General features: G+C 42.9%; 1 protein-coding gene across 2 annotated transcripts in view; it reads left to right on the top strand.

Annotated features, from left to right (window-relative positions):
• zgc:174356 (uncharacterized protein LOC100137120 homolog) overlaps nucleotides 1–25,447 on the top strand; it is a 45,144-nt gene that overhangs the window by 9,584 nt on the left and 10,113 nt on the right. Inside the window, exons 6-7 of one of the 2 annotated variants that reach the window (XM_065004170.1) lie at nucleotides 659–815; nucleotides 1,236–4,201. In XM_065004170.1, coding sequence (XP_064860242.1) covers nucleotides 659–815; nucleotides 1,236–1,275 — 197 coding nt within the window. In that variant the 3' untranslated portion in view covers nucleotides 1,276–4,201. Of the gene's footprint in view, nucleotides 1–658; nucleotides 816–1,235; nucleotides 4,202–25,447 lie in introns of those variants that run through there. The other variant, XM_029687832.2, reaches the window with a different exon arrangement.

Below are 25,447 nucleotides of genomic sequence, written 5' to 3'. Positions count from 1 at the left end.
CCAGCAGCCTCGTGGATATTCCGTGTTCTCCGTAAGTCCATCATGGCCACATCAGAGAAGGGTTGGGTGAACAAATGATGCACAGTAACATTTTGTTATTCCTTTCTCTTATTCAGTCATTTTATTGAAACAATACGATGTAGAATGTATACCTGCATTGAAAGATTGGTAACATTTGTATTATTTCTCAAATCATTGCACCACTAGTAATGATACTGTTCTTGCAGGCAAAATAACATTGAATAGCAATCAAGATTTTCAAGAGTTAAATAGCTACCTTGTCTCGATTACTTAGCTACTGAAATGCCCCTGTATATTTATGTGAAATGCAAAGCCTGCTGTTGCATTTATGTACAACCTGTACCGTTTGTTCATCTCTCTCTCTCTCTCTCTCTCTCTCTCTCTCTCTCTCTCTCCTCTCTCTCCTCTCCTCTCCTCTCTCTCTCTCTCTCTCTCTCTCACACCAAAAATAAAAAAAATTGTAACACAGAAATCAATGCTTAGAATAATTTGTGTCTTCAAACTTAGAACCGCTGAAAACTCAGAGCCTTATATTTGGAGAGTTTCAACAACTATTGCAACGTTCATGAGTTCAGTTGATGGAACTCTGTCAACGTAAGGCTCTGCATAAACCCGTGTTTCTTTTGTGACCCTGCAGGTGCGATGTTCTCCTTCTCTGCGTCTGTGGAGACCACATGTATTATGTTTGCAGCGGTGATGTTTAATGGCCTGTTCCCTCTGACCCTGCCCACCTTCCCTGGCATGCCCTTCATCGTCATGGCAGGCTTCACACTCATCATCTTCATCTTAATGCAGTAAGTCACCTGCCTGTTGTCTTTATATAACTTATTGATAACCATTTAACAAAAAAATATTACAATGAAATACCATGGTTTAGCAATCAGAATTCTTCAAACTACTTCAGTTGTCAGAAAGTGTCTGTCTTTGACACGCGATGATTCAAGTCTTGGCATGGACGTGCAGTCTATGATCGATAAGGAGTCATATGTATAGATGTAGGATCTATATTTAATCACCCTGTTGCAGGAGAACTTTCCTGCAATGCAGGAAATGTAAAGCTTATAGTGCATTTGAGGTTTAAAAAGGCTTTAGAAGTTTGTAATTTCCACTTCAGAAATTTTACTTAATTTTCCCTTGTGAAAAATGTATCAACCCATACAAAACTGCACATTAATTATAATCCACATAATAATTCACATTTCCTATTGTTGCAGGTTTAAATTGGCTCAAATGAAGATCCTACATGTGTACTGAAAGTTTTCAGACCCCTTGACCTTCCCCACATTTTGTTAGGTTACAGACTTATTCTAAAATGTATTAAATCTTTTTTATTTTCAATCTAAACAGAATACCCCATAATTTAAAAAAATCTAAAACATGTTTAGAAATGTTTGCTAATTTATAAAAAATAAAAACCAATCAAATTTTACATAAGTATTCAGACCCTTTACTCAGTACTTTGTTGAAGCACCTTTGGCAGCGATTACAGCCTCGAGTATTCTTGGGTATGACGCTAAAAGTTTGGCACACCTGTATTTGGGGAGTTTCTCCCATTTTTCTTTGCAGATCCTCTCAAGCTCTGTCAGGTTGGATGGGGAGCATTGCTGCTCAGCTATTTTCAGATCTCTCCAGAGAGGTTAGATCATGTTCAAGTCCGGGTTCTGGCTGGACCACTCAACGACATTCAGAGACTTGTCCTGAAGCCACTCCTGCGTTGTCTTGGCTGTGTGCTTAGAGTCGTTGTCCTGCTGGAAGTCGAACCTTCACCCCACTCTGAGGTCCTGGACCCTCTGGAGCAGGTTTTGATCAAGGATCTCTCTACTTTGCTCCCATTACCTGCCAGTGAAAACCATCCCCACAGCATGATGCTGTCACCACCATGCTTCACCGTAGGGATGGTGCCAGGTTTCTTCCAGACGTGACGCTTGGAATTCAGGCCAAAGAGTTCAATCTTGGTTTCATCAGACCAGAGAATCTTATTTCTCATGGTCAGAGTCCTTTAGGTGCCTTTTGGCAAACTCTTAGCGGGCTGGTTGTACTTCTGGAAGGTTCTCCCATTTTGGCCAGCTCCAGCAAGAGTCTTTGCGGTTCCAAAGTTCTTCCATTTAAACATTTTGGAGGCCACTGTGTTTCTAGGGGACTTTCAATGCTTTCAATCCTTCCCGTGATCTGTGCCTTGACAAAATCCTGTCTCGGTGCTCTACGGACAATTCCTTCAACCCCATTGCTTGGTTTTTGCACTGACATGCACTATCAACTGTGGAACCATATAGACAGGTGTGTCTTTTCCAAATCATGTCTAATCAATTGAATTTACCACAGGTGAACTCAAATCAAGTTGTAGAAGCATCTCAAGGATGATCAATGAAAACAGGATGCACCTGAGCTCAATTTGGAGACTCATAGCAAAGGGTCTGAATACTTATGTAATGAAGGTATTTTGTATATAAAAAAAAAAAGTTGAATATACATTTGCAAAAATGTCTAAACCTGTTTTCGCTTTGTCATTATGAGGTTTGTATGTATATTTTAGAAAAACATAAAATTTAATCAATTTTAGAATAAGGCTGTATAGTAACAAAATGTGGAACAAGTCAAGGGGTCTGAATACTTTCTGAATGCACTGTACGTAGTAGAAAATGCAGGTTTAGCTGCAGTCACTTTGGTTGAAGGGGACATAAAGGCAATTCACATTTCAAAAGGGTAATTGTTCAAAGGTTTCTCAAAATTGTATGATTATTACTCCAAATTAAAGTATTTTCAAAAGGGCAATAAGGAATTAAGATTACATTTACTAACATAACATGCCGCTAACCGATAGTTTTGTGGTCAATTTGGTCTTTTAACTTTTTTTCAGACACTTAAGTAATCTTCACTTGAATAGACTTTGATTACTTCAGTAATTCATTTCCTAGAATGTGTGTGTGATTTGAATTTACAATGGAGAAAGTAATCATAGTACAATATGGTATAATTGTAGTGAGGGGGAATCATCGCTACTGGATGAATGTAATTTAATTTCCTGGGTGTGGGTTGCTTGCTGATAGGTATTAGGTTTCTATTCATGGGGAGTGAACCGTTTAGTCTGAAGCTGAGATGGGTATCCACTTTTTAAATAGATTTTATTGATTTTGTAATTTAATTGATTAATTCTATTCACTTACTTTTGAGCTGTCACTTGAATGTTGAATACAGTACAGGACCGTCGGTCTCCATGCCTGTACCTTTCTATTCTATGCATGGACATGAAGTAAATGGCTATAAATGAAAGTCTGTAGTTTGTTTAGCTGTTTGTATCTGCCACAATACCAGGGATCAGGGTGGTCCAACATATATCATTATTTTGCCCTACCATGTTGTTCAACATCAGCAATAGGTTTTGCTTTAGTGTAGCAACACAGTACAGAAACGTAATATCATTTAATGGTGTCAACACAACGTCAAACTCAAGGAAATGTATGAAACATACAGTAGTATACCAATTACATTTAACATTTGAGTCATTTAGCAGACTCTCTTAGCCAGAGTGACTTATGGGAGAAATGGCCTTGCTCAAGTGCACCTCAACAGATGTTTCACCTAGTCGTCTCGGGGATTTGAACCAGCTGTACCTCAACGCATAATGTAGGCTACAATAAGTGAATTCCAACTGACGCACAGGGATACCATTAAACACTAACCGCTTTAGCTCTGGTCAAAAGATGTGCACTATAGGAATAGTAGGGTGCAATTTGGGATGCGTCCTATAACTGACTGGCTGGAGCCCTGAACAGACACTACCAACTCCATTACCATCCTTTCAATTCATTGTGACGGTCCACATTTGATGTTCTTGCCACTCTATAATTAAGCCATTGTCTTTGGTAATTGAGGTATTAAGTAATGTAGTGGTCCCTGTAATATAAGCAACATGTGGTCAGGTGGTTAGTGCTTATATTTGTTCTATTTCACACATGAAAAAGTGTGTATTAATACACGTGTGATTTGGAAATGTGTTTTTGCATATCCCATCTCCCCCTAAGAGACACCCTCAGAGAGTGGGGTCATGGCCAGTGTCAGCCATTATCCACGCCAACCCTAGAGAAATTAGGGTTTAAGTGCCTTGCTCAAGGGATTCGAACTAGCACCCTTTCGGTTACTGGCCTAACACTCTAACTGGTAGGGTACCTGCCCCCCATTTTGTGTGTGTGTGCACGCGTGCGTGGATGGTGTAGTGAGGAGGGGAGCGGTTGCGTTATCGTCCCCAGGCTGTGGGGTTGGGCCTGCTGCCTTGGGGCCATGGTGGCTGCCCCCTCCCAACCATGCTGCTGCTACTAACTCACACACACATTCAGTCATACCTACATACAAGTTGAAGTCGGAAGTTTACATACACTTTAGCCAGTTTTTCACAATTCCTGACGTTTAATCCTAGATAAATGTCCTGTCTTAAGTCAGTCAGGATCACCACTTGATTTTAAGAATGTGAAATGTCAGAATAAAAGTAGAGTGATTTATTTCAGCTTTTATTTCTTTCATCACATTCCGTGGGTCAGAAGTTTACATACACTGAATTAGTATTTGGTAGCATTGCCTTTAAATTGTTTAACTTGGGTCAAACATTTCAGGTAGACTTCCACGAGCTTCCCACAATAAGTTGGGTGAATTTTGTCCCATTCCTCCTGACAGAGCTGGTCTAATGGAGTCAGGTTTGTTGGCCTCCTTGGTTGCACACGCTTTTTCAGTTCGTCAGTTACATTTACATTTACATTTAAGTCATTTAGCAGACGCTCTTATCCAGAGCGACTTACAAATTGGTGCATTCACCTTATGACATCCAGTGGAACAGCCACTTTACAATAGTGCATCTAAATATTTTAAGGGGGGTGAGAAGGATTACTTTATCCTATCCTAGGTATTCCTTAAAGAGGTGGGGTTTCAGGTGTCTCCGGAAGGTGGTGATTGACTCCGCTGTCCTGGCGTCGTGAGGGAGTTTGTTCCACCATTGGGGGGCCAGAGCAGCGAACAGTTTTGACTGGGCTGAGCGGGAACTGTACTTCCTCAGTGGTAGGGAGGCGAGCAGGCCAGAGGTGGATGAACGCAGTGCCCTTGTTTGGGTGTAGGGCCTGATCAGAGCCTGGAGGTACTGAGGTGCCGTTCCCCTCACAGCTCCGTAGGCAAGCACCATGGTCTTGTAGCGGATGCGAGCTTCAACTGGAAGCCAGTGGAGAGAGCGGAGGAGCGGGGTGACGTGAGAGAACTTGGGAAGGTTGAACACCAGACGGGCTGCGGCGTTCTGGATGAGTTGTAGGGGTTTAATGGCACAGGCAGGGAGCCCAGCCAACAGCGAGTTGCAGTAATCCAGACGGGAGATGACAAGTGCCTGGATTAGGACCTGCGCCGCTTCCTGTGTGAGGCAGGGTCGTACTCTGCGGATGTTGTAGAGCATGAACCTACAGGAACGGGCCACCGCCTTGATGTTAGTTGAGAACGACAGGGTGTTGTCCAGGATCACGCCAAGGTTCTTAGCGCTCTGGGAGGAGGACACAATGGAGTTGTCAACCGTGATGGCGAGATCATGGAACGGGCAGTCCTTCCCCGGGAGGAAGAGCAGCTCCGTCTTGCCGAGGTTCAGCTTGAGGTGGTGATCCGTCATCCACACTGATATGTCTGCCAGACATGCAGAGATGCGATTCGCCACCTGGTCATCAGAAGGGGGAAAGGAGAAGATTAATTGTGTGTCGTCTGCATAGCAATGATAGGAGAGACCATGTGAGGTTATGACAGAGCCAAGTGACTTGGTGTATAGCGAGAATAGGAGAGGGCCAAGAACAGAGCCCTGGGGGACACCAGTGGTGAGAGCACGTGGTGAGGAGACAGATTCTCGCCACGCCACCTGGTAGGAGCGACCTGTCAGGTAGGACGCAATCCAAGCGTGGGCCGCTCCGGAGATGCCCAACTCGGAGAGGGTGGAGAGGAGGATCTGATGGTTCACAGTATCGAAGGCAGCCGATAGGTCTAGAAGGATGAGAGCAGAGGAGAGAGAGTTAGCTTTAGCAGTGCGGAGGGCCTCCGTGATACAGAGAAGAGCAGTCTCAGTTGAATGACTAGTCTTGAAACCTGACTGATTTGGATCAAGAAGGTCATTCTGAGAGAGATAGCGGGAGAGCTGGCCAAGGACGGCACGTTCAAGAGTTTTGGAGAGAAAAGAAAGAAGGGATACTGGTCTGTAGTTGTTGACATCGGAGGGATCGAGTGTAGGTTTTCAGAAGGGGTGCAACTCTCGCTCTCTTGAAGACGGGAGGGACGTAGCCAGCGGTCAGGGATGAGTTGATGAGCGAGGTGAGGTAAGGGAGAAGGTCTCCGGAAATGGTCTGGAGAAGAGAGGAGGGGATAGGGTCAAGCGGGCAGGTTGTTGGGCGGCCGGCCGTCACAAGACGCGAGATTTCATCTGGAGAGAGAGGGGAGAAAGAGGTCAGAGCACAGGGTAGGGCAGTGTGAGCAGAACCAGCGGTGTCGTTTGACTTAGCAAACGAGGATCGGATGTCGTCGACCTTCTTTTCAAAATGGTTGACGAAGTCATCTGCAGAGGGGGAGGGGAGGAGGATTCAGGAGGGAGGAGAAGGTGGCAAAGAGCTTCCTAGGGTTAGAGGCAGATGCTTGGAATTTAGTGTGGTAGAAAGTGGCTTTAGCAGCAGAGACAGAAGAGGAAAATGTAGAGAGGAGGGAGTGAAAGGATGCCAGGTCCGCAGGGAGGCGAGTTTTCCTCCATTTCCGCTCGGCTGCCCGGAGCCCTGTTCTGTGAGCTCGCAATGAGTCGTCGAGCCACGGAGCGGGAGGGGAGGACCGAGCCGGCCTGGAGGATAGGGGACATAGAGAGTCAAAGGATGCAGAAAGGGAGGAGAGGAGGGTTGAGGAGGCAGAATCAGGAGATAGGTTGGAGAAGGTTTGAGCAGAGGGAAGAGATGATAGGATGGAAGAGGAGAGAGTAGCGGGGGAGAGAGAGCGAAGGTTGGGACGGCGCGATACCATCCGAGTAGGGGCAGTGTGGGAAGTGTTGGATGAGAGCGAGAGGGAAAAGGATACAAGGTAGTGGTCGGAGACTTGGAGGGGAGTTGCAATGAGGTTAGTGGAAGAACAGCATCTAGTAAAGATGAGGTCGAGCGTATTGCCTGCCTTGTGAGTAGGGGGGAAGGTGAGAGGGTGAGGTCAAAAGAGGAGAGGAGGGAAAGAAGGAGGCAGAGAGGAATGAGTCAAAGGTAGACGTGGGGAGGTTAAAGTCGCCCAGAACTGTGAGAGGTGAGCCGTCCTCAGGAAAGGAGCTTATCAAGGCATCAAGCTCATTGATGAACTCTCCGAGGGTACCTGGAGGGCGATAAATGATAAGGATGTTAAGCTTGAAAGGGCTGGTAACTGTGACAGCATGGAATTCAAAGGAGGCGATAGACAGATGGGTAAGGGGAGAAAGAGAGAATGACCACTTGGGAGAGATGAGGATCCCGGTGCCACCACCCCGCTGACCAGAAGCTCTCGGGGTGTGCGAGAACACGTGGGCGGACGAAGAGAGAGCAGTAGGAGTAGCAGTGTTATCTGTGGTGATCCATGTTTCCGTCAGTGCCAAGAAGTCGAGGGACTGGAGGGAGGCATAGGCTGAGATGAACTCTGCCTTGTTGGCCGCAGATCGGCAGTTCCAGAGGCTACCGGAGACCTGGAACTCCACGTGGGTCGTGCGCGCTGGGACCACCAGATTAGGGTGGCCGCGGCCACGCGGTGTGGAGCGTTTGTATGGTCTGTGCAGAGAGGAGAGAACAGGGATAGACAGACACATAGTTGACAGGCTACAGAAGAGGCTACGATAATGCAAAGGAGATTGGAATGACGAGTGGACTACACGTCTCGAATGTTCAGAAAGTTAAGCTTACGTAGCAAGAATTTTATTGACTAAAATGATTAAAATGATACAGTACTGCTGAAGTAGGCTAGCTGGCAGTGGCTGCGTTGTTGACTTTGTAGGCTAGCTGGCAGTGGCTGCGTTGTTGACACTACATTAATCAAATCGTTCCGTTGAGTGTGATAGTTTCTACGGTGCTGCTATTCGGGGGCTAGCTGGCTAGCTAGCAGTGTTGATTACGTTACGTTGCGTTAAAAGAACGACAATAGCTGGCTAGCTAACCTAGAAAATCACTCTAGACTACACAATTATCTTTGATACAAAGACGGCTATGTAGCTAGCTATGTAGCTAGCTACGATCAAACAAATCAAACCGTTGTACTGTAATGAAATGAAATGAAAATGTGATACTACCTGTGGAGCGAAGCGGAATGGGACCGGGTTGTTGAGTGTTCAGTTCGTACCACTCATTTTCTATAGGATTGAGGTCAGGGCTTTGTGATGGCCACTCCAATACCTTGACTTTGTTGTCCTTAAGCCATTTTGCCACAAATAGGGAGGAGGCTTGGGGTCATTGTCCATTTGGAAGACCCATTTGTGACCAAGTTTTAACTTCCTGACTGATGTCTTGAGATGTTGCTTCAATATATCCACATAATTCTCCTCCTCATGATGCCATCTATTTTGTCAAGTGCACCAGTCCCTCCTGCAGCAAAGCACCCCCACAACATGATGCTGCCACCCCCATGCTACATGGTTGGGATGGTGTTCTTCGGCTTGCAAGCGTCCCACTTTGTCCCCCAAACATAACGATGGTCATTATGGCCAAACAGTTCCATTTTTGTTTCATCAGACCAGAGGACATTTCTCCAAAAAGTATGATCTTTGTCCACATGTGCAGTTTGAAACCATAGTCTGGCTTTTTTTATGGTGGTTTTGGAGCAGTGGCTTCTTCCTTGCTGAGCGGCCTTTCAGGTTATGTGATATAGGACTCTTTTTACTGTGGATATAGATCATTTTGTACCTGTTTCCTCCAGCATCTTCACAAGGTCCTTTGCTGTTGTTCTGGGATTGATTTGCACTTTTTGCACCAAAGTACGTTCATCTCTAGGGGACAGAACGCGTCTCCTTCCTGAGCTGTATGACGGCTGCCTGGTCCCATGGTGTTTATACTTGCGTACTATTGTTTGTACAGATGAACGTGGTACCTTCAGGCATTTGGAAATTGCTCCCAAGGATGAATCATACTTGTGGAGGTCTACAATTTTTTTTCTGCTGTCTTGGCTGATTTCTTTTGATTTTCCCATGATGTCAAGCAAAGAAGCACAGAGTTTGAAGGTAGGCCTTGAAATACATCCACAGGTACACCTCCAATTGACTCAATTGATGTCAATTAGCCTATCAGAAGCTTCTAAAGCCATGACATCATTTTCTGGAATTGTCCAAGCTGTTTAAAGGCACAATCAACTTAGTGTATGTAAACGTCTGACCCACTGGAATTGTGATACAGTGTATTATAAGTGAAATAATCTGTCTGTAAACAATTGTTGGAAAAAGCACTTGTCATGCACAAAGTAGATGTCCTAACTAGTGAACAAATCACAGATGTAGGGTGCTGTGCTGTGGAATTTTCTTTTGTAATTTGATGTTGGCTGTGTTGGAATTCTAGAAATAGAAGTAATGACAGGTTATGGATGATCAGCGGATTCCCAAGGCGCCGACCAAATCTAATCAAACTATTTGTCACATGCGCAGAATACAAGTGTAGACTTTACAGTGAAATGCTTACTTACAAGCCCTTAACCAACAGTGCAGTTCAAGAAGAGTTAAGAAAATATTTACCAAGTTGACTAAAATAAAAAAAAGTAATAATAAAAAGTAACACAATAAGAATAACAGTAATCGGCAAAACGGCCATTAACAGATCAATTGGCAGTCGGATACTTTTTCCACTTCATAAATTAACTAGGCTTCTTTTCATTTAAAAGTTTCAATTATCTAGTCAGAAAAGTCCATATAGCCTTCTCCCCCTAGAGTGAATGAAATGATGCATCTTCTAGTGATCTATTGACAGGGCTTATACAAATGGAGAGATGACAGGGAAACTCTGCTGGTCTGTCAATCTGCTGCCTGTCCCGCCTCTCGGTACCTGTGTTATTTTTGTGCACTGTGGTTGGCTGCAGTCAATGTATTTTCAGACAGAAGAAAAAGCATGATGCTTCTTCGTCTCCTGTGAGTGAATTTATACGTCCCTTGTAATGTAAGTGGTAACGATGAGTTGAAATCCACTTAATTCTCGTTTTGTGGCACATTCATTTATTTTGCGTGTTTAATTTAGCAAGCCACGGAGTTGGGACCGCATAGGCTATTGACTGTGTTTACTGTGCTTTGATTGTGTTGACTAGATTATAAAAGGTGCCGAACTGAATAAAGTCAAACTCCTATATCCCTTTGCTATTCATAAATCATACAACGTAGTTATATGTCCATGGTATCGCGTTGGGACAAGTAAACTAAAGATCTTGTGTGTATTTTCTTAGGATTCAAGCTCATGTCGAGATTTTCCAGGGGCCACTAAAGTGACGTCAGTGTAGCCTAGTGATGGGCTGTTTGTGAACGAACAGCTATTTTTGAATGTCTCTTTTAGGTGAATGTCAGGAACCGAATTGCATAGGTGAGAGGACCGTTAGTTTGGCTCCCTAATTTGAATAATGGTAGGCTATTACTGTTTTTCCGTAATTTATCTGCAGATAAATTATGAAAACATTCGAGGAAGATGTTGAATCCTCACTGAAGGAACAATCGGTAGTGGAGAGAGCCTCATTCTGGACCAAAACATAACATTGACGGTTATAAAAGCTAATGATAATTATATGTTATTATTACAGATATTGATATAGGCCTACTGATTTGAATGAAGTGCTGACTATGGAGTAGTCAACTGTTGCTTTCTGTGTAGCAAAGCCCATGTTTAACAACTGCTTATTTCTTCATTCATACCTGTAGGTCTATTCATGAAAGCATGACTTTGTATAAAAGTGTGGGTGCACACTATGGTGGGAGTCTGGGGGTCACCCCCTGAAAACCAGTTTCCTGCAATTCTATATTGTTTTGTAAACACGGAATGTATGTTTACTTGATAGAATACAGCCTCATTTCTTAGGTTTTTGCCTCAATAAATGTAATTAGAAGATTTTTGGGGGGCTATTCCCACCCACAATAACTGACAATAACTAATTGACGGGTCTGAAACCATACCAACTCTGTGACTGACAAACATCCTGCCCCCTCCCCTGACAATCCCAATCACAGTGACTGATTGACAGGCCAAAGAGAGAGTTCACCCAAATAACAAAAAAATGACACATTGGTTTGCTTACCCTTAGTGTCCACAGCCACAGAGCCAATAAAATACAGAATTTGAAAAACAAACATCATTGAGGCCATTCATAACTTGCAATAAAATGGTAGATATGAATATCTTGAATATCAATAGAAGACAGGTTTATTGTTAAAAAGGGTTATCTTACTTAGAAAATAGTCCTGATCATACAGTATAGATGTAGGCAATATCCCAAACAACTAACAACTCAATGAATTCATGCATTTTCAGTCATTTAAATGTTTGCCTTTCTACACAATACCACAATTCATTTTTACCAAACTGGGAGATTAAGTTGTTCAAGTATTCAATCATTTTGCTGTGTATTTCAGATGGAATCATGGTATTATAATGTATCAGAGGCCACCAAAATAGGGCTGTATACCTTGTGCAGTGTGCATGCATGGGTGGGTGACTAGCTGGAGACCACATTTTGAGAGACGTGCTGACAAAAGCAGGTTGTAATTTCCTTTGGATTTGCAATACAAATACAGAAATGTTCTTTGTTGAAATCAACATGTTTCATAATCAAAATATTGAATCCCATGGAGAGAGGTTAATTTCTAACAAGGCACAATACACCATTTATAGACAATGCATACAATGAAGCAGCTTGTACTGTAGTATTCTTCCAAGATGTTGTGTTAGTGAGAGAGAGAAAGAAACAGTGAGCGAGGGAGGGAGCAAAATAAAGAGTGCACATGTCTTCCTAGTTTTGACCCCTTGGAATACTGATGAGAAAGAGGAGGACGATGAAAGGGAATCAGTGAAGACGATGACAAATTCAGTGGAGAAGAATGAGAGACCATGCAGTCTGTCTGGTATTGGGTGCACGTAACAACATGCACTGATATGAGAGAGACCGAGAGACAGACAGAGGGAGAGAGAGATTTAATCCAACCATCAAAGACTGTCTTCTATTGACTCTGAATGTATTTTCGATTTTAGATGGAACCAAATTAGATATTGTAATTCTGAACCAGCTTTTTGAGACCTGTTTTGGTGTCTACCGTGATTAGACGAGGTTGGTATTGTTGTGAAAGTAAACGGGAGGGATGGAGTTGGTATGAAATGTGTGTTTTTACCACTCAGAAAAAATACAATTAACCCGCAGTATACGGTGCATTCGTAAAGTATTCAGACCCCTTGGCTTTTTCCACATTTTGTTACGTTACAGCCTTATTCTAAAATGGATGAAATTGCCCCCCCCCCCATCAATGTATACACAATACCCCATAATGACAAAGAAAAAAAAAGAATTTTTGGAAATGTATAAAAAAAAAAAAGAAGTTGAATCACATTTGCATAAGTATTCAGACCCTTTACTCATTACTTTGTTGAAGCACCTTTGGCAGTGATTACAGCCTCAGGTCTTCTTGGGTATGACTCTACAGGCTTGGTACACCTGTATTTGGAGAGTTTCTCACATTCTTCTCTGCAGATCCTCTCAAGCTCTCCGGTTAGATGGGGAGCATCGCTGCACAGCTATTTTCAGGTCTCTCCAGAGATATTAGATTGGGTTCAAGTCCGGGCTCTAGCTGGGCCACTCAAGGACATTCCGTGACTTGTTCCGAAGCCTCTCCTGCGTTGTCTTGGCTGTGTTATCTAGGGTCGTTGTCCTGTTGAAAGGTGAATCTTCACCCTACTCTGAGGTCCTTAGCGCTCTGGAGCAGGTTTTCATCAAGGATTTCTCTGTACTTTGCTCTGATCATCTTTGCCTCGATCCTGATTAGTCTCCCAGTCTCTGCCGCTAAAAAACATCCCTACAGCATGGTGCTGCCACCACTATGCTTCTCCGTAGGGATGGTGCCAGGTTTCCTCCAGACGTGACACTTGGCATTCAGGCCAAAGTGTTCAATCTTGGTTTCATCATACCAGAGAACCTTGTTGCAAGATGGCGCCGATAGAGATGGCAGCTTCACTTCAAGTCCTTAGGAAACTGTGCAGTATTTAATTTGTTATGTATTATTTATTACATTGTTAGCCCAGAAAACTTGAAGTGTTATTATATACAACTGAGAGGAACTATTGGATATCAGAGAGTCGTGAACTTACCAGCACAACCAGCACTACGACCAGGAATACAACTTTCCCAAAGCGGATCATTTGTCTGTATCTCCCAGGGCATTTGAACTGATTCCAGAGGCCGACCCAAAACAACGCCGCCGGAAGAGATTGTCCCGGGGCGGTCTTCTATTTAGGCTTTGGGATGCGCACACACCACCTACCGCTCCCAAGTATATTACTCACTAATGTCCAGTCCCTAGTTAACAAAGTCGACGAAATCTGGGTAAGAGTTGCTTTCCAAAGAGATTTCCGGGATTGTAACATACATGCTGTCGGAGTCCATACAGCCAAGTAATTTTAGTGCATCACACCGACAGAAATGAACATCTCTCCGGTAAGGGGGAGGTGTATGTTTCATGATTAACTACTCATGGTGTAATTGTAACAACATACAGGAACCCAAGTCCTTTTGTTCACCTGACCTAGAATTCCTCACAATCAAATGCCAACTGTATTATCTCCCACTCCCACTGTCCTCGGTTATTGTCACGGCCGTGTTTATCCCCCCGCAAGCGGATACCAAGACGTCCATCAAGGAACTTCACTGGACTTTATGCAAACTGAAAACCATATATATTGAGGCTGCATTTATTGTAGCTTGGGATTTTAACAACGCTAATTTGAGAACAAGGCTACCTAAATGCTATCAGCATATCGATTGTTGTTCACGAGCAAGTAACACACTCAACTATTGCTACTCTTAACTTCTGCAATGCATACAAGGCCCTCCCAGCCCTCCTTTTGGCAAATCTGAAAAATACTCCATCTTGTTGCTCCCCTCCTATAGGCAGAAACTAAAACAGGAAGCGCCCGTACTTAGGTCTATCCAACGCTGGTCTGACCAATCGGATTCCTCACTTCAAGATTGCTTCGATCACGTGGACTGGGATATGTTCCGTGTAGCCTCCGATAATAACATTACGTATACACTGACTCGGTGAGCGAGTTTATAAGGAAGTGTATAGGAGATGTTGTACCCACTGTAAGGATGGGTATCGTTAAGATTTGAACGGTATTACTACTCTTACCAATACTGCTTATCGATCCGGTACTTTAACGGTATTCTTATTGGTTTGTTTTCTGTAATTTTTTACGAAAAAACGAAACATTAAGAACAGAATTAACATTGCTTTTTTTCTGAAATGTAAAATAACAGTTATTTACAGCTAAAGAAACAGGAATGTTTCGAATAAATCACTATTATAGACTCTAATGTTGTGATGTGTAACGGCAGATTTCCTCCTCTTCATCTGAACCAAAACGCAGCGTGGTAAGTGTCCATATCGTTTATTATAAAACATAAACTGAACACTAAGAAATACAAAACAATAAATATGAACATAAACTAAAACCAAACCGAAACAGTCCCGTGTGGTGACAAACACAGACACGGAAACAAACACCCACAAACCAACAGTGAAACCCAGGCTACCTAAGTATGATTCTCAATCAGAGACAACTAACGACACCTGCCTCTGATTGAGAACCATATTAGGCCGAAACAGAAACCTAAACATAGAAACACAAAACATAGACTGCCCACCCCAACTCACGCCCTGACCATACTAAATGAAGACAAAACAAAGGAAAATAAAGGTCCGAACGTGACATGATGATGGAAATGTAAAACAAATGAAATGAACAATATTTTCCTGCGAAAGAAAATAGTGGTATAGAGCAACACGGGTGGGGCTTGAAGGTAGGCTGCAAAAGGACTACCAGCTCTTAGCAGTTCTTCTGGAGAAAGATCAACATGTTTGCCTTCTCTGGCAGATGTCGGGACCTCTCCTGGCCTATTGTGTTCCCTGCAATCGAAAATACCTTCTCGCTAGTGGTGGAGGAGGCTTGAGCACAGAGGTAGTTTGTTGTGCTGTTTGTGAGGAAGGGCAGAGTGGTGGTGGGAGAAAACCACATCACAGTATCTTCAGCCATGGGGATGGGAGGCAGGCCTTTGTAGAGCTCGACCTCTAGGTCAACACGCTCGGTGAGGGACGAGGTGAGGTAACTGAGGTAACTCCTGGAGGGAGGGGTATATTTGGCGTTGAGTGCCTTGTCATCTCCCTACAGTAAAAAAATAAAATAAGTTTTAATGTGTTGAATGTTAATTATTGATTTATTGTGTTGTTGTGTATTGTGGAGTGATGGGACTAACATACAACCCTTTTATACTACTATAACCTAAAAATGAATACAACTCAATATATACTGACTGACTGTTACCTAAAAGCCTTGGACTCCACTGTGTCAAAGGGGTCTAGGCCTATCACTATGAACTTGGTCACGGTTAGGTGGCACTCATTCACCCTCTCCTCAGTCATCCTCACACTATCTGCCAGCGTGAAGGGGCTTTGGGCTTGTCTTTGGCTTGGACCAGCGGTATTAGAGGGAGGAGTGGGTTGGTTCATTGTAGCTGGAACTTTAACAAAAAAGTAGCAAAATCTTTAAATGGGTGATTTTTAGCTATGGGTACGTACCTAAATTAAATCAGCTGGCTAATGGTTACTTTTGATCATGACCCCGTGTTTCTCATAATTGAGTTAACTCCGTGTGTGGGCTCCAGGCTGCTAGCATATATACCGAAAGTAGATCGGGCAACTAGGGATGAACTACGAGCTAGGCAGTCGAAAACTGCATTTCTCTGCCTGTTCATGATGCACTTTCCATAGATGTTTGGACAGATTGTTTGTATTTCCGCCCTTACAAGCAAAAATCTTGTTGTACTTGTGGCCTTTTGAACATTTAGTTCTCTCCTCCATCTTCGCTAATTAAGGTGTGTGTGTGTGTGATGTGTGCGAGACACACACAGGCTCTGCACGAGAGAAGTCTCTCTTCCTGATTGGGAATAGCGAATATGCTTCATAGACGAATGTCTTCATCTTATTGCAAATTAGAAACAGTTGGTGAGATAAAATGTGCAAGATAACATTTATGCAGCAATAATAAATAGGAAAGGTATTTTCTTAATTTCTCCAGTACCGAAAGCAGAACAGATCACATCGGAGCTTATCGTTACTACAGTCTTTCATAATTTAGCTCCAGGGACTGTTTAATACCTGTGACTATTAAAACCTTCCCTAACTAGAAACGGTGGATTGATGGTAGCATTCGCGCAAAGATGAAAGCACGTACCACCACATTCAATCATGGCAAGGCGACTGGAAATATGACTAAATACAAACAGTGTAGTTATTCCCTCCGTAAGGCAATCAAACAAGCAAAGTGTCAGTATAGAGACAAAGTGGAGTTGCAATTCAACGGCTCAAACACGAGACTATTGTGGCAGGGTCTACAGGCAATCATGGATTACAAAAAGAAAACCAGCCCCGTCGTGTACATAGACGTCTTGCTTCCAGACAAATTAAACAACGCTTTGAGGAATATACACTGCCACCGAGGCGGCCCGGTACCGAACACTGTGGGCTCTCCTTCTCTGTGGCCAACGTGAGTAAAACATTTTAAACGTGTTAACCTTCGCAAGGCTGTCGGCCCGGACGGCGTCCCTAGCCGCGTCCTCAGAGCATGCGCAGACCAGCTGGCTGGTGTGTTTACGGACATATTCAATCAATCCCAATCTGCTGTCCCCACATGCTTCAATATGGCCACCATTGTTCCTGTTCCCAAGAAAGCTAAGGTAACAGAACTAAATGACTACCGCCCCTTAGCACTCACGTCTGTCATCATGAAGTGCTTTGAGAGACTAGTCAAAGATCATATCACCTCCACCCTACCTGTCACCCTAGACCCATTTCAATTTGCTTACCGCCCCAATAGGCCCACAGACGATGCAATCGCCATCACACTGCACACTGCCAAATCCTATCTGGACAAGAGGAATACCTATGTAAGAATGCTGTTCATTGACTACAGCTCAGCATTCAACACCATAGTATCCTCCAAACGTATCATTAAGCTTGAGGCCCTGGATCTTGACCCTGCCCTGTGCAACTGGGTCCTGGACTTCCTGATGGGCCGCCCCAGGTGGTGAAGGTAGGAAACAACATCTCCAACAACACTGGGGCCCCACAAGGGTGTGTTCTCAGCCCCCTCCTGTACTCCTTGTTCACCCACGACTGCATGGCCATGCACGCCTCCAACTCAAACATCAAGTTCGCAGACGACACAACAGTGGTAGGCATGATTACCAACAGCGCCGAGACAGCCTACAGGGAGGAGGTTGTGGCGGCCCTGAATTTTTCTGAACCAACTGTGCTTCTTCTTCCAATAGGGCGCTTCCCCTTTAATTCCCAATTAAATAGCCAGCATCAGCTGCGCAAAAGTGGGGTTGTGATGGAGACGTGAATGAGTATGTGTTCAACCCTCAGTTCCGAAGCTTCTCTATTCCGTTTGTTTTGTTGCCTTTTAAAAGTGTGTTTTGTAGCCTAATAGCAAGTTTACCCAGGATCGGATCCACTCTTTGCTCCGTGGACTACACCTCTCCGTTGTTCTTCGTGGCCTTTCTCCGCTGGAGATATATTGGCGGATTGGATTGTCTAACTGACCGACTGACTACAACCTTTTTGTATACGGTATTTAATTTGTTTTGATGTGATGTATACCGTGATGATTTATGTACTTAGTTGTAGTTGAGGACTTAAGAGTTGAAACGCTTGATGGTTGTGTGGTAAAATAATTGTTATTTTGATTGTATGATTTGATACTGGGTTTACGCTACACTTTTATGAACGGACAAACATTGCGTGACTAAGGTCACTTGAGTTCCCTGAACTTCTTTACCGGTCTGGACTCTTATTAGGCCTGAGGTACAGGACATTTCTGGAGGAACCAGAGCTCATTGTTTGTTATATTGTTATGTGTATGTGATCATTTATGTTTGTAATACAACCCACGCAAAAGAATAAAGTTGTTTTTGAATTTTTTTCCAATGTTTTAAGGGTTTATGAAAAGTGTATTTCCATCCTGACTTTTCATGAGTCCTTTGTATTGGTGTAGACTTGACGGACCAGATGGGACTCATTCCCTCCCAAACCAAAAGGAGAAACCAATGTTTTCTCTGGTAGGCACAAACTACCTGGCACCCCTATAAATAATAACCTCAAGTCAAAACCGTTACAGGGTGAGGGCCCTCGGAGTGTGGTGTCAGGAAAATAACCTCTCACTGAATGTCAGCAAACCAAAAGAGATGATTGTGGACTTCAGGAAACAGCAGAGGGAGCACCCCCCTATCCACATCGATGGGACAGCAGTGGAGAAAGTGGAAAGTTTTAAGTTCCTCAGTGTACATATCACCGACAAACTGAAATCGTCCACGGTCACAGACAGTGTAGTGAAGAAGGCACAACAGTGCCTTCAACAGCGCAACAACAACAGCATCCTGTCGGGATGTTTCACCGCCTGGTATGGCAACTGCACCGCCCACAACCGCAAGGCTCTCCAGAGGGTGGTGCGGTCTGCACAACACATCACCGGGGGCAAACTACCTGCCCTCCAGGACACCTACCACACCCAATGTCACAGGAAGGCAAAAAGATCAATAACCACCCGAACCACTGCCTGTTCACCCCGCTTCCATCCAGAAGGTGAGGTCAGTACAGGTGCATCAAAGCTGGGACAGAGAGAGAAGGCCATCAGATTGTTAAACAGCCACCACTAGCACTGCGAGGCGGCTGCCTACCTACAGACTTGATATCATTGGCCACTTTTTAATAAATGGAACACTAGTCACTTTAAGAATGTTTACATATCTCGCATTACTCATCTCATATGTATATAATATCATTCACTATCTATTCTTTACTATCTATTGCATCTTAGCCGCTCTGTCACTGCTCATCCATATATTTTATACTTCTATATTCTTGTCCCATTCCTTTACTGGATTGTGTGGGTTTTGTTGTGGAATTTGTTAGATATTAGGTTTTGTTGTGGAATTTGTTAGATATTAGGTTTTGTTGTGGAATTGTTAGATATTACCTGTTAGATACTGCTGCACTGTCGCATCTAGAAGCATAAGCATTTCGCTACACTCGTAATAACATCTGCTAACCATGTGTATATGACCAATAAGATATGATTTGGGATTTGTTTTTCATGGTCAGAGTCCTTTAGGTGCCTTTTGGAAAACTCCAAGCGGGCTGTCATGTACCTTTTTACTGAGGAGTGGCTTCCGTCTGACCACTACCATAAAGGCCTGATTTGGTGGAGTGCTGCAGAGATGGTTGTGCTTCTGGAAGGTTCTCCCATCTCCACAGAGGAACTCTGAAGCTCTGTCAGATTGACCATCGGGTTCTTGGTCACCTCCCTGACCAAAGCCCTTCTCCCCCGATTGCTCAATTTGTCCGAGGTGCCAGCTATAGAAAGAGTCTTGGTGGTTCCAAACTTCTTCCATTTAAGAATGATGGAGGCCACTGTGTTCTTAGGGACCATCAATGCTGCATACATTTTTTTGGTACCCTTCCCCAGATCTGTGCCTCGACACAATTCTGTTTCGGTGCTCTACAGACAATTATTTCGACCTTAAGGCTTGGTTCTTGCTCTGACATGCACTGTCAACTGTGGGACCTTAAGTAGACAGGTGTGTGCCTTTCCAAATCATGTCCAATCAAATGAATTTACCACCGGTGGACTCTAGTTGTAGAAACATCTCAAGGATGATCAATGGAAACAGGATGCATCTGAGCTCAATTTCGAGTCTCATAGCAAAGGGTCTGAATAATTATGTAAATAAAGTTTTATGTTTTAATACATTTATGTTTAATACAACCTCTTTTCACTTTGTCATTATGGGGTATTGTGTGTAGATTGATGGAAAAAATGTTTAATCAATTTTAGAATAAGGCTGTAACGTAACAAAATGTGGAAAAAGGGAAGGGGACTGAATACTTCCCGAATGCACTGTCCATACATTCCCCACAATAAATCAAAATGGATGAGGTTAAGACAGCCTCCCATGTTGTACAGCCTGGAAATCAAACTCTGTTTATTGGTTGAGCAGGTTGGGAAATTGAATGCAAATGTGGTATATTCCACTAGAGATTTACATTTATCATAAAGTAGTGAGCTTAGATTATAATTAATGACTGTGGAAATGGTACAGAATGCCGTATAATACATGACAAAATATATTATATTCCAATGATATTTTTCACAAACAATCAAAGGGAAGTTGCAGAAAACGGAACTGAGGTGATGACAGACAGAAGTCCAAATGTGTCCAAACTGATGAAAAACATTTGCAAGAGACTGATAATTTGAAGGATTTTTTGTCATCTGTTAGGATGGTCGTAGTACCGTCTGGTGAAGGCAGATATGAAACAGATTACTGTCTTTTTGTGGTGTCTGTCAGTCTGTTGATGCGTGGGAACAGTCTGTTACTCCTACTGTTGCTGAATGGAGATTTGTTGAAGCGACTGCATTGATTACGACAGTGGATCGATCCAGTTTGTTAAAGACACACAAACCAGAAACACACTTGCCAGAAAGATGCTGCTACTGCTCAGATTCAAGGCAAAGTAAGCATGTCTGTTGATTTAATTATTTATTTAGGTATACATTTACCTTCCTTCTTATGTTCCACTCAATGGCTAAACTGTCTGACTGGTACAATGGTGATAACTGGTGGCTGTAAAACCAGGGTTGTTTCCATAGCCGTCTCTCTCTTTCTCTGTCTCTATTTCACTCTCCCTTTTTTCCCTCCCTTTCTCTTTCTATATTTATTGATTCCCTGGATTTTTCTGTGCTAGACATGGACAAAGCAGAGCCAGACTGGCACCCTACTGTAGGTAGATGAGTGACAGTCCACTCTGAATGGGCAAATTGTGCAGGAGCTGAAGATACTATTAATGACTTTAACCACGTTTCCATCCACAGTTTTTAGACGAGTAAAGTCATCTTATTAAAAGAAATCAAGACAGCTATGATACAATTTTATAAATACTGACAGATAATTTGTTCGTTCGACATGGTCGGATCTTTTTGTCGGTAAAATTAATTCTGCGATAAATGTGGGTGGAAATGCCTTTATGCATAAATGTTGATATAATAACCATCTCGATGTAAACTTGGAGTCACGCGATACGACTCGGGGAAACCATGTAGTTTATTAGGCCACTTCACAGGGTGGTGAAAGTGCAAAGTGATCTTGATGCTCCTTTCCTATAAATATTTTTTTAATGTTATTTTTTATTTCACCTTTATTTAACCAGGTAGGCTAGTTGAGAACAAGTTCTCATTTACAACTGCGACCTGGCCAAGATGAAGCATAGCAGTGTGAACAGACAACAACACAGAGTTACACGTGGAGTAAACAATAAACAAGTCAATAACACAGTAGAAAAAAATAGTCTATATACATTGTGTGCAAAAGGCATGAGGAGGTAGGCGAATAATTACAATTTTGCAGATTAACACTGGAGTGATAAATGATCAGATGATCATGTGCAGGTAGAGATACTGGTGTGCAAAAGAGCAGAAAAGTAAATACATAAAAACAGTATGGGGATGAGGTAGGTAAATTGGGTGGGCTATTTACCGATGGACTATGTACAGCTGCAGCAATCGGTTAGCTGCTCAGATAGCAGATGTTTAAAGTTGGTGAGGGTGATAAAAGTCTCCAACTTCAGAGATTTTTGCAATTCGTTCCAGTCACAGGCAGCAGAGAACTGGAAGGAAAGGCGGCCAAATGAGGTGTTGGCTTTAGGGATGATCAGTGAGATACACCTGCTGGAGCGCGTGCTACGGGTGGGTGTTGCCATCGTGACCAGTGAACTGAGATAAGGCGGAGCTTTACCTAGCATGGACTTGTAGATGACCTGGAGCCAGTGGGTCTGGCGACGAATATGTAGCGAGGGCCAGCTGACTAGAGCATACAGGTCGCAGTGGTGGGTGGTATAAGGTGCTTTAGTGACAAAACGGATGGCAGCACTGTGATAAACTGCATCCAGTTTGCTGAGTAGAGTATTGGAAGCTATTTTGTAGATGACATCGCCGAAGTCGAGGATCAGTAGGATAGTCAGTTTTACTAGGGTAAGTTTGGCGGCGTGAGTGAAGGATGCTTTGTTGCGGAATAGAAAGCCTGACTCAAGATTTGATTTTAGATTGGAGATGTTTGATATGAGTCTGGAAGGAGAGTTTACAGTCTAGCCAGACACCTAGGTACTTATAGATGTCCACATATTCTAGGTCGGAACCATCCAGGGTGGTGATGCTAGTCGGGCGTGCGGGTGCAGGCAGCGAACGGTTGAAAAGCATGCATTTGGTTTTACTAGCGTTTAAGAGCAGTTGGAGGCCACGGAAGGAGTGTTCTATGGCATTGGAGCTCGTTTGGAGGTTAGATAGCACAGTGTCCAAGGAAGGGCCAGAAGTATACAGAATGGTGTCGTCTGCGTAGAGGTGGATCAGGGAATCGCCCGCAGCAAGAGCAACATCATTGATATATACAGAGAAAAGAGTCTGTCCTAGAATTGAACCCTGTGGCACCCCCATAGAGACTGCCAGAGGACCGGACAACATGCCCTCCGATTTGACACACTGAACTCTGTCTGCAAAGTAGTTGGTGAACCAGGCAAGGCAGTCATTAGGCACCCAAAATGAGTACCGGAACCTATATCAGTCCAAGTCGAGCACTGATGTAGGATAGTGAAAATTCAGTTTGTCTGAGGATAACAGAGAATGTGTGTAGGGGTCTCTGACCCTACTATGATATGCCATCTAACTTCATTATCATATGAATGCTATAGGCCCATAATCGTATACAGTGGGAATAGCCAAGGTTGCGAGCCTTATGTCACCGCTCGAAATACTATAAGATGCACGTGTCTAGGTTTACAATGCAATTTTTAAGAGGCTAAGTTAATGTCTTGCAATCAATGTCCTAGCATTAAATGATTGAGTTAACCTTGACTCAGAGATGTATAGTTAGAGACCAAGCATGCATGTGACCGACCGCCTAGATCCGGTCATACACTGCAATTGAAGAACAATGGGAAAGTAATTCTGCCTTGAAATTTGATCAACTTGTAACCCCACTTTTGAGAAAATGGCCCTTGAATATTTTGGTACACGTACTGGAGAGCTCTTCTTTGTCTACATCCATTCAGCATCGTTCACACCTTAAGCCTTAGCTCCATCCATCTCTTTAAGGATTCACATGAGGCCATTTGGTGAACACACGCTATATTAAATGAAAGGTCATTATATTTGTGACATGCACAGGATACAGAAGGTGTAAACGGTACAGCGAAGTGGTTACTTGTATATTAGTATCAAAAACAGAAAGTGTCCAGAAAAAAGTATTGTATAAATATTTTATTATTATTAGACTACGCTTACCCAACACTTGTCTAAATTGATGGGTCATGTGAAGTAAATGCTATAAGCACCCCCCAGCCACATCTAGCTAAGTGGACAGGTCACTATTGTTTAGACATTGTACACATGTTCATGAAATTCAAATAGATGGCCGTAATCACCCCCAGACACACCTGGCTAATTTGATGGGTCATGTAATAATGCGGCCGAAGTGGAGTCTTTTGTTTAGACATGTAGCTAGCTAGTTATGAACCGGGATAATTCCAACTCGTACTACTACCAATACAAACATTATCATAGCTGTAGTATGAATCTGCAGGTAGCTGAAGCTAACAAACTAGGTTCAATGTTAGCTAGCTAACGTTAGGCTGTAACTAGCAATGCAAATGGATTTCTGATTTAAATAATATTACTACACAGATCATACACGTAATGTTAGCTAGCAAACCAGCAAGCTAACGTTTGCTAGCTAACAGTACAGTTTATCTTGCAATAAAAACAACTTTCTGACAATATTAGAACATTTTGTTAGACTCTGACTTGCATACATGGATGAATGCTTCACGGCAGACTGGAACCATTTAACTCTGTTTAGTTTGTGGCTACATCTTGTTTGGCCAGCGTTGTGTCAGGTCACTCCGGTTCACACTGACCGTGGCATGTGCAGAAAGTAGCCCATTACTTTTTACCAGCTGATCTGTCGATAGCGCCTGGTAAATTCAGGGTATCAATGTTGTTGAGAAAAGTAGCAAAACTCTTGTAGTTCTCGATGGCTAACGTTATATCTTTAAAAATGGCGCTGTTGAAAAGATTATCAACACATCCGGAACAACTCACTTTACAGACAGAAGCATGCTACATGCACACCAATCCAAACTCATCTCCCGGCATGTCCAGCCCATCTTATCTCAGCCAATCATGGCTAGCGGGAAGGCTTCTGACTTTTTCTGTAGCTAAACCAACTAGGCTCATTTAATTAACAATTTTATTCGGATTTATGGATCAAATACAAGTTTGTTATTAAGGCACATGAACGTTCACATGTTCCTGAAGGTCTTTCTGCCAAAAAACTAATTTTGATAAAAAGTACATGTTTATGTTCAAATGCAGTTCCTGTGAAGTAGTGACATGCGACATAGGCCTAGTTTCCTGAATACGAGCCACATATGCTATATGTATTGTGAATAACATTTACCATTAGACATTTCACCAAATAATAATTAAAGGAATATTACTCAGAAATGTGAGGACTACTGTTTGTATCCATTTTAAAAGTAATCATATTTATTGCAGTTACGCAATAAGAATTCAATAAGCAAATGGTACATACCGGAAGTCTTCACGATATAAAGAATACAACATATCCTAAGTCTTAACAGCAAAGAAAATTCACCACTATGACATACAAATGTACATCAAGAGATCGGTTTACCATTGACTCCCTGGTCTAAATTTGAGCCCAGCTTTTATTCTTCCAAGATCGCTAACTCCCAGTATCTCCTATCGTCTAATTACCATCACTTTGCGTGACTCAAAACATTAAAACAGAGGCATGAAAACAACACACAGATTCTTGGATCTAATCATCACAACTCTTATCTAAATTATACGGGTGCACCCCTGTGTCACTCCTCTTTGAACTATCCGCCCTCCGACAATTAGAATAACAGTTCCTCTGTAACGATAAATCCATACCACTTACAGTACAATGTAACATATCAACATTCTTAGCTCTTTATGAACTCTTGAAACAATCCAAACATAACCATTTTAATTCACTAACATTAATTTAGTCGATTCAAGTTTCATCATTCTTCACATCTCTCCTGGCTTCAGTGACC

The sequence above is a fragment of the Oncorhynchus nerka genome, linkage group LG18 (genome assembly GCF_034236695.1).
Source record: "Oncorhynchus nerka isolate Pitt River linkage group LG18, Oner_Uvic_2.0, whole genome shotgun sequence".
NCBI lineage: Eukaryota > Metazoa > Chordata > Actinopteri > Salmoniformes > Salmonidae > Oncorhynchus > Oncorhynchus nerka.
The sequence above is the reverse complement of the archived record's forward strand: the minus strand, read 5'-3'. Positions and strand labels throughout refer to the sequence as shown.